Genomic DNA, 9,515 nt, shown 5'->3' on the forward strand with positions numbered 1-9,515 from the left:
ACAAAAAAGATCCAGGGGTAATAGGACAGGGGTGCAATTGATGTATGGAGGTTCTTACACGCAATATTTGTTTACATTATTGTGCAAGAAAACAGGGATGGTGGATTTCAAAGGGAAGTGTTTTCATGATTTAGAACTCATAGTAATAGAAACTGAATGCTAGTTCTTCAATAACTCTTAATAAATGTTATTCTTTCTAAATAATATTTAATGCATTGAGTATATCAAATAAGTTACATAATGTATTAGTATATTAAAATACATAATAATATATGATTTATTAAATACTAAAATACATTGGTTTATGTTTCTGTTTTATTGAGGTATAATTGATATAATTCTACTGTTCTTAGGTGTACTGCATAAAAATTTGATATATCTGTATATTATAAAATAATTATCAAAATAAATTTAGTTATCATCTGTCACCACACAGAGCTACAATTCATTTTGTTATGATGAGAACTACTAAAACCTACACTCTCAGCCACTTTCTTATATACAACAGACCATTGTTAGCTACAGTCACCATGCTCTACATTACATCACAGGACTTACTTATTTTTAACTTATGTATCATATAACTAGAATTTTTACCTCTTGAACACCTGCACCCATTTTGCCTATAATTTTTTATGAATTTTTGATAGCTGCTTGTAACCTTGGAATTATAATTTTACTGTTTCATGAAATAGAAAAGTTATATGGATAGATCCCATATAATGTGATTGTATTATAAAAGTCAATTTTTATAAGTTCTTAGAATTTTTCATGGGAGGGAAGAGTACATTTCTGGATGTATGTATTTATAAAACAAATACCTGTAAAACTTTTTATTATTTTCATTGGAGGTTTGGAAAAATCCACTTTCCACTCTTGAGGGATAGAAACTTTGATTTTCTTTCTAAAGATATGACTAATGGATAATCTCTAAGCATTGAATATTGATATAGAAAACACATGCTTCAAGCATTTTTATTACTATCTTTAATGGAGAAAGTTACTTTGAGCATATTTTTCATTGCCTTCAGAACATCTTTATTCCTAAAACTGTAGATGATAGGGTTCAGTGTGGGTGTGAGGATGGTATAGAATATTGCCAAATACTTGTCCTGGCCCGGAGTGTGGTATGATTTGGGTCTCATGTATGTGAAAATAAATGGCCCATAGTACATTGTGACCACAATCATGTGGAAGGAACAGGTAGAAAATGACTTTTTCTGTGCTTCTGATGATTTCATTTGAAGAACAGTAAGGAGAATTTGGACATAAGAAGCAAGGATTAGGGAGGAAGGGACAAGGAGAAAAATTAAGCCACTTACATAAACTCCTCATTCATAGAGTGTTGTGTCCACACAGGACAACTTCAACATGGCAGGGACTTCACAGAAAAAGTGATCAATGGCTCTTGGGCCACAGAAGGGCAACTGGAGTGCATAAGCTGTGTGGACTATGAAGTTGACGGTCCCAACAATCCAAGACCCTCTAGCCATGAGAATGCGGACATAGTCATTCATAAGAATGGGATAGCGCAGTGGGTGACAGATGGCTACATAGTGATCGTAAGACATTGCCGCCAGGAGAAGGCACTCACCACCCAGGAGGGTGAGGGATAGAAATATCTGGAAGCCACAACCTGCGAATGAAATAGTTCTGCTGCCTGACAGAAAGTCAGTGACCATTTTGGGAACAATGTTGGAAATATGCAAGATGTCCATGAAAGACAGATGGCTGAGCAGGAAATACATTGGAGTATGGAGTCTTGAGTCCCTGAGGATAAGTAGGAACATGATTGTGTTTTCTGTTATAGTCATAATAAAAATGATGAATATAAAGGAGATGAAAACTAGACTTGATTGAGAAGAAGAAAAGAGTCCTAAAAGAATGAAATCACTGGTGAAACTGTGATTCTCATGCCCCATCATGAACTCCACTCTTTTCCTAAAATAGAAAAAAATAGAGCTAAAATGCAGTGGCATAAATCTCAAACTCATTTACATTTAGAAGCATAATAAAATGAGAGTGATGCATATTTTGCAGTTCAAGTCAACAGACTCTCAACCAGCTTTGGAAGTGGGCTTGGTTTACAACATGGCCATTTATTTGTTTGAATCAACTGATGATATTGGTCTATTGAGAAAGCTGTTAGCTCCATGTAGTCTTAATTCCGTATTCTTAAATGCAGTTCAATTTTTTGTCAAAGGTCACTTTTTAAATGAGACCTACCCTGAACAGTGTACTTAAAAATCTCAGTAACCCCCGACTTGCCTATTTCTCCTTACTGTGCTGTCCTTTGATGTATTCTGCAAATCACTTTTCATCTTTTACATATTCAATAAACTTATGAACTAAATTTATTTTTTATGGTCATTCTAACTCATCAGAACTTAAACTTCCCAATGTGAAATCATTGTTTTGCCCTCTGTATAAACTGAATGGCTACACAATGCCTGGTATATAGTAGTTGCTCAATATTATCCCTTAAATACCTGAATAAATGAGTAGCATATGGAACTCAATTTTCTGTCTCATTTTTTATTTGGATAAAGCTTAAAGAAAATGAAATGTATTATTTATACATCTTTCTAAAATCATCAGTAATGATATAGTATAAAAACTAGCTTAATCTGTATTTATAATTTAATCTGTAATTTGTAAATATCAGCATTTAAATGTAAAAAATGAAAATTTTATTCAGTTAAAATGAGAATATATTTTAATTGGGCCAGTTTTATTAACTCCTCAGAATTGAATTATATTTCATTAATTCTTTATATAGAGAATCATATAGTTTCCTAAATAATGAAATTGTTTAGATGTGGGTAGTGACTTAAGTGTTCCCTTTACTCTATGTGCACAAATTCACTATGTATGATCTATCCCTCCAATAAATAGATATACATGCATACATACTTATACACACAGAGAGAATTTAAGAAAACACTGCTGCAAATCATGAAAAATAAATAACATATAAAACAAGTTATTTGCCTTCTTTAAGAACTATTCATGGGGGGGCAGAGAAAGATGGCGGAAGAGTAGGAGACCTGGATTTCGTCTGGTCTCAGGAATTCAGCTGGATAGGGATCAAACCATTCTGAACACTTACAAACTCAACAGGAGATCGAAGAAAAGAAGAGCAACAACTCTCTCATCAGAAAAGCGATCACTTTCTGGAAGGTAGGACGTGCGGAGAAGTGAATCCGAGGCAATATTCGGGAGGATAGATGGCGGGGAAGGGGCCTCCGGTGGCCGCTTCTGGCAAGTGATAGAGCCGCAGAGCACAAAATCGGAACTTTTAAAAGTCTGTTCCGCTGAGGGACATCACTCTGGTGGATAAGCGGGGTGTGGAACCCTCCGGGACAGTGTGGTCTCAGGACCCACGGGTCACAGAAAGACCGGGGGTGCCTGAGTGTGGCAGAGCTCCCAGGTATCGGAGCAGGGAAGCCAGCTGCAGAGGCGGAGCCCAGGTGCGGGCTCTCAGCTTGGGGTTGCCATAAAACGTGATCCGCGGCACAGTCGGGCCACTGCTCCTCCAGCAGGGACCCAACAAGCGGCAGATCCGGGGAGACTCACCTTCCTCCCCCGGGAGGAGCCGCGCGGGAGTGCACCGCAGGGATCTGCTGGGTTTGGAGACTCCACCTGGGGTCAGGTGCCAGAGATAGAAATGCGCAGTCACAGGCCGGGTGAGCACGGAGTGCGGCTGGAGACCGGGGAGACGGGAGGGACTGACCGCTTTTCTCTGGGGGCTCACTGAGAAGCGGGGCCCCGAGTTCTCGGCTTCTATGCGGCGGAGATTGGGAGGCCACCATTTTCACTCTCTGCCTCCAAAGCTGTACAGAAAGCTCGCAGGGAACAAAAGGCCCGGAGAGCAAACCTGAGCAGATTACTTAGCTGGGAGGGGGCAAGGGCAGGGAAATTCTGCCTCCCCCAAAGAAATTTGGAAACCATGGCAACAGGCCCCTCCCCAGAAGATCAGCGAGAACAGCCAGCCAAGACCAAGTTTACCCATCAATGAGAACGGCAGAACTCCAGCTCTAGGGGACTACTCCACATAGAATTCCTGGCTTTTTTACCATGATTCTGTAGTCTTTCAAAGTTAATTTTTTTTAACTGTCTTATTTTCTTTTTTTTTCTTTTTGAATTTTTCTTTTTCCCTTTTTCAACCAAATCTTATCAATCCCTTTAAAAAAAAAACATTTTTATTTTTCATTTTTAGGGTCATATTCTATCCCTTCATAGTAGTTACCCGTATTTTTGGCTTATATATATAAGTTGTTCTCTCTTTAAAATTTTGAGATAGTTTCTTCTAACAGATCAAAATATACCCTAAATCTCTAGTATATGGTGTTTTCTATTCCCCTGCCTGATCGCATCCTCTCCCTTTTTTTTTCTTTTTTTAAATGCTCTTCTTTCTTTTTGCAAACAACTTCTTATCAATTCCTTTTATAAAATTTTTTATAATTTCCATCATTACAGTTATATTCCATCCCTTCATCATATGAACCCTTATTTTTGTACATATATAAGTTTTTCTTTCTTTAAAATTTTGGGAGACACTTTCTTCTAAAAGACCAAAATACACCCCAAATCTAGTGTGTGGCACTGATCTATATACCATCCTGATCATATTTGATCACATTCTGTTTTTTTGTTGCTGTTGTTTTGTTTTGTTTCTTTTTGTATTTATCTTAATCTTTTTCTTTTTTTTCTTTTTCTTTTTTCTCTCTTTCCCTTTCTTTTCCCACTGCTTCAGGTTTTTTCTGATTTGTTTAGAGTATATTTTCTGGGGACGTTGTTACTCTGCTAGCATTTTGTTCTCTCATTAATCTATTCTCCTCTGCACAAAATGACAAGATGGAAAAAATCACCTCAACAAAAAGAACAAGAGATAATACCGATTGCTAGGGACCTACTCAATACGGACATTAGTACGATGTCAGATCTAGAGTTCAGAATCATCACTTTAAAGATACTAGCTGGGCTTGAAAAAAATATGGAAGTTATTAGAAAAACCCTTTCTGAAGAAGTAAAAGAACGAAAATCCAATGAAGTAGAAATCAAAAAGGCTATTAATGAGGTGCAATCAAAAATGGGGGCGCTAACTGCTAGAATAAATGAGGCAGAAGAGAGAATCAGTAATATAGAAGATGAAATGATGGAAAATAAAGAAGCTGAGAAAAAGAGAGAGAAACAACTACTGGATCACGAGGGCAGAATTCGAGAGATAAGCGATACCATAAGACGAAACAACATTAGAATAATTGGGATCCCAGAAGAAGAAGAGAGAGAGAGAGGGGCAGAAGGTATAATGGAGCAAATTATAGCAGAGAACTTCCCTAATTTGGGGAAGGAAACAGGCATCAAAATCCAGGAAGCACAGAGAACCCCTCTCAAAATCAATAAAAATAGGTCAACACCCCGACATCTAATAGTAAAACTTACGAGTCTCATAGACAAAGAGAAAATCCTGAAAGCAGTTCAGGAGAAGAGATATGTAACCTACAAGGGTAGAAACATTAGATTGGCAACAGACCTATCCACAGAGACCTGGCAGGCCAGAAAGGACTGGCAGGATATCTTCAGAGCACTAAATGAGAAAAATATGCAGCCAAGAATACTATATCCAGCTAGGCTGTCATTGAAAATTGAAGGAGAGATAAAAAGCTTCCAGGACAAACAAAAACTAAAGGAATTTGCAAACACAAAACCAGCCCTACAGGAAATCTTGAAAGGGGTCCTCTAAGCAAAGAGAGAGCCTAAAAGCAACATAGACCAGGAAGGAACACAGACAATATACGGTAACACTCACATTACAGGCAATACAATGGAACTAAATTCCTATTTTTCAATAGTTACCCTGAATGTAAATGGGCTCAATGCCCCAATCAAAAGACACAGGCTATCAGACTGGATTAGAAAACAAGACCAATCGATATGCTGTCTGCAAGAGACTCATTTTCGACCCAAAGACAGCCCCAGATTGAAAGTGAGTGGGTGGAAAACCATTTACCATGCTAATGGACACCAAAAGAAAGCTGGGGTGGCAATCCTTATATCAGACAAATTAGATTTTAAACCAAAGACTGTAATAAGAGATGAGGAAGGACACTATATCATACCTAAAGGATCTATCCAACAAGAAGATCTAACAATTGTAAATATCTATGCCCCTAATTGTAAATATCTATGCCCCTATGCAGCCAATTATATAAGCCAATTAATAACAAAAGCAAAGAAACACATTGACAACAATACAATAATAACGGGTACTTTAACACCCCCCTCACTGAAATGGACAGATCGTCTAAGCAAAAGATCAACAAGGAAATAAAGACTTTAAATGACACAGTGGACCAAATGGACTTTACAGACATATTCAGAACATTCCACCCCAAAGCAACGGAATACACATTCTTCTCTAGTGCCCATGGAACATTCTCCAGAATAGATCACATCCTAGGTCATAAATCAGGTCTCAACCATTAACAAAAGATTGGAATCATTCCCTGCCTATTTTCAGACCACAATGTTTTGAAACTAGAGCTCAATCACAAGACAAAAGTCAGAAAGAACTCAAATACATGGAGGCTAAATAGCATCCTACTGAAGAACGGATGGGTCAACCAGGAAATTAAAGAAGAATTAAAAAAATACATGGAAACCAATGAAAATGAAAACACAACTATTCAAAATCTTTGAGATGCAGCAAAGGCAGTCCTAAGAGGAAAGTATATAGCAATACAAGCCTTTCTCAAGAAGCAAGAAAGGTCTCAAGTACAGAATCTAACCCTACACCTAAAGGAGCTGGAGAAAGAAGAGCAAATAAAGCCTAAACCCAGCAGGAGAAGAGAAATAATAAAGATCAGAGCAGAAATCAATGAAATAGAAACTAAAAGAACAGTAGAACAGATCAACGAAACTAGGAGCTGGTTCTTTGAAAGAATTAACAAGATTGACAAACCCCTGGCCAGACTTATCAAAAAAAGAAGAGAAATGACCCAAATCAACAAAATCATGAATGAAAGAGGAGAGATCACAACCAACACCAAAGAAATACAAACAATTATAAGAACATATTATGAGCAACTCTATGCCAGCAAATTAGATAACCTGGAAGAAATGGATGCATTCCTAGAGATGTACCATCTACCAAAACTGAACCAGAATGAAATAGAAAACCTGAACAGACCTATTACCACTAAGGAAATTGAAGCAGTCATCAAAAATCTCCCAAAAAACAAAAGCTCTGGGCCAGATGGCTTCCCAGGGGAATTCTACCAAACATTTCAAGAAGAATTAATACCTATTCTTCTGAAACTGTTCCAAAAAATAGAAATGGAAGGAAAACTTCCAAACTCATTTTATGACGCCAGCATTACCTTGATCCCAAAACCAGACAAAGACCCCATCAAAAAGGAGAATTACAGACCAATATCCCTGATAAACATGGATGCAAAAATTCTCACCAAAATACTAGCCAATAGGATCCAACAGTACATTAAAAGGATTATTCACCATGACCAAGTGGGATTTATCCCTGGGCTGCAAGGTTGTTTCAACATCCGCAAATCAATCAGTGTGATACAATACATTAACAAAAGAAAGAACAAGAATCATATGGTCCTCTCAATAGATGCAGAAAAAGCATTTGACAAAGTACAGCATCCTTTCTTGATCAAAACTCTTCAGAGTATAGGGATAGAGGGTACATACCTCAATATCATAAAAGCCATCTATGAAAAACCTACAGCGAATATCATTCTCAATGGGGAAAAACTGAGAGCTTTCTCCCTAAGGACAGGAGGGTGGCAGGGATGTCCACTATCACCACTGCTATTCAACATAGTATTGGAAGTCCTAGCCACAGCAATCAGACAACAAAAAGAAATCAAAGGCATCCAATCGGCAAAGAAGAAGTCAAACTCTCACTCTTTGCAGATGATATGATACTTTATGTGGAAAACCCAAAAGACTCCACCCTAAAACTGCTAGAACTCATACACGAATACAGTAAAGTAGCAGGATATAAAATCAATGTCCAGAAATCAGTGGCATTCCTATACACCAACAACAAGACAGAAGAAATAGAAATTAAGGAGTCTATCCCATTTACAGTTGCACCCAAAACCATACAATACCTAGGAATAAATCTAACCAAAGAGACAAAGGATCTGTACTCAGAAAACTCTAAAATACTCATGAAAGAAAATGAGGAAGACACAAAGAGATGGAAAAAAGTTCCATGCTCATGGATTGGAAGAACAAATATTGTGAAGATGTCAATGCTACCTAGAGTGGTCTACACATTCAATGCAATCCCCATCAAAATACCATCGACTTTTTTCAAAGAAATGGAACAAATAATCCTAAAATTTGTATGGAACCAGAAAAGACCCCGCATAGCCAGAGGAATGTTGAAAAAGAAAAGCAAAGCCGGCGGCATCACAATTCCGGACTTCCAGCTCTATGACAAAGCTGTCATTATCAAGACAGCATGGTACTGGCACAAAAACAGACACATAGATCAATGGAACAGAATAGAGAGCCCAGAAATGGACCCTCAACTCTATGGTCAACTCATCTTTGACAAAGCAGGAAAGAATGTCCAATGGAACAAAGACAGTCTCTTCAACAAATGGTGTTGGGAAAATTGGATAGCCACATGCAGAAGAATGAAACTGGACCATTTCCTTACACCACACACAAAAATAGACTCCAAATGGTTGAAAGACCTCAATGTGAGACAGGAGTCCATCAAAATCCTAAAGGAGAACACAGGCAGCAACCTCTTTGACCTCAGCCGAAGCAACTTCTTCCTAGAAATATCGCCAAAGGCAAGGGAGGCAAGGGCAAAAATGAACTATTGGGACTTCATCAAGATAAAAAGCTTTTGCAAAGCGAAGGAAACAGTCAACAAAACCAAAAGACAACCGACAGATTGGGAGAAGATATTTGCAAATGACATATGAGATAAATGGCTAGTATCCAAAATCTATAAAGAACTCATCAAACTCAACACCAAAAGAACAAAGAATCCAGTCAAGAAATAGGCAGAAGACATGAACAGACATTTTTCCAAAGAAGACATCCAAATGGCCAACAGACAGATGAAAAAGTGCTCAATATCGCTCAGGATCAGGGAAATCCAAATCAAAACCTCAATGAAATACCACCTCACACCAGTCAGAATGACTAAAATTAACAAGTCAGGAAAGGACAGATGTTGGTGGGGATGCGGAGAAAGGGGAACCCTCCTACACTGTTGGTGGGAATGCAAGCTGGTGCAGCCACTCTGGAAAACTGTATGGAGGTTCCTCAAAAAGTTGAAAATAGAGCTACCATATGATCCAGCAATTGCAGTACTGGGTATTTACCCCAAAGATACAAAAGTCGGGATCTGAAGGGGTACGTGAACCCCTATGTTTATAGCAGCAATGTCCACAATAGCCAAACTGTGGAAAGAGCCATGATGTCCATCAACAGAAGAATGGATAAAGAAGAGGTGGTATATA

General features: G+C 38.0%; 1 protein-coding gene across 1 annotated transcript; it reads right to left on the reverse strand.

Annotated features, from left to right (window-relative positions):
• Positions 1-1,010: 1,010 nt before the first annotated feature.
• Positions 1,011-1,925, reverse strand: LOC123323601 (olfactory receptor 2AJ1-like; the record flags this gene model as incomplete). Its single annotated transcript, XM_044912032.1, is given in 1 exon segment — positions 1,011-1,925. A coding segment is annotated over 1 exon segment (915 nt), but the record flags the coding sequence as incomplete, so codon positions are not given.
• Positions 1,926-9,515: the final 7,590 nt, after the last annotated feature.

The sequence above is a fragment of the Neomonachus schauinslandi genome, chromosome Y (genome assembly GCF_002201575.2).
Source record: "Neomonachus schauinslandi chromosome Y, ASM220157v2, whole genome shotgun sequence".
NCBI lineage: Eukaryota > Metazoa > Chordata > Mammalia > Carnivora > Phocidae > Neomonachus > Neomonachus schauinslandi.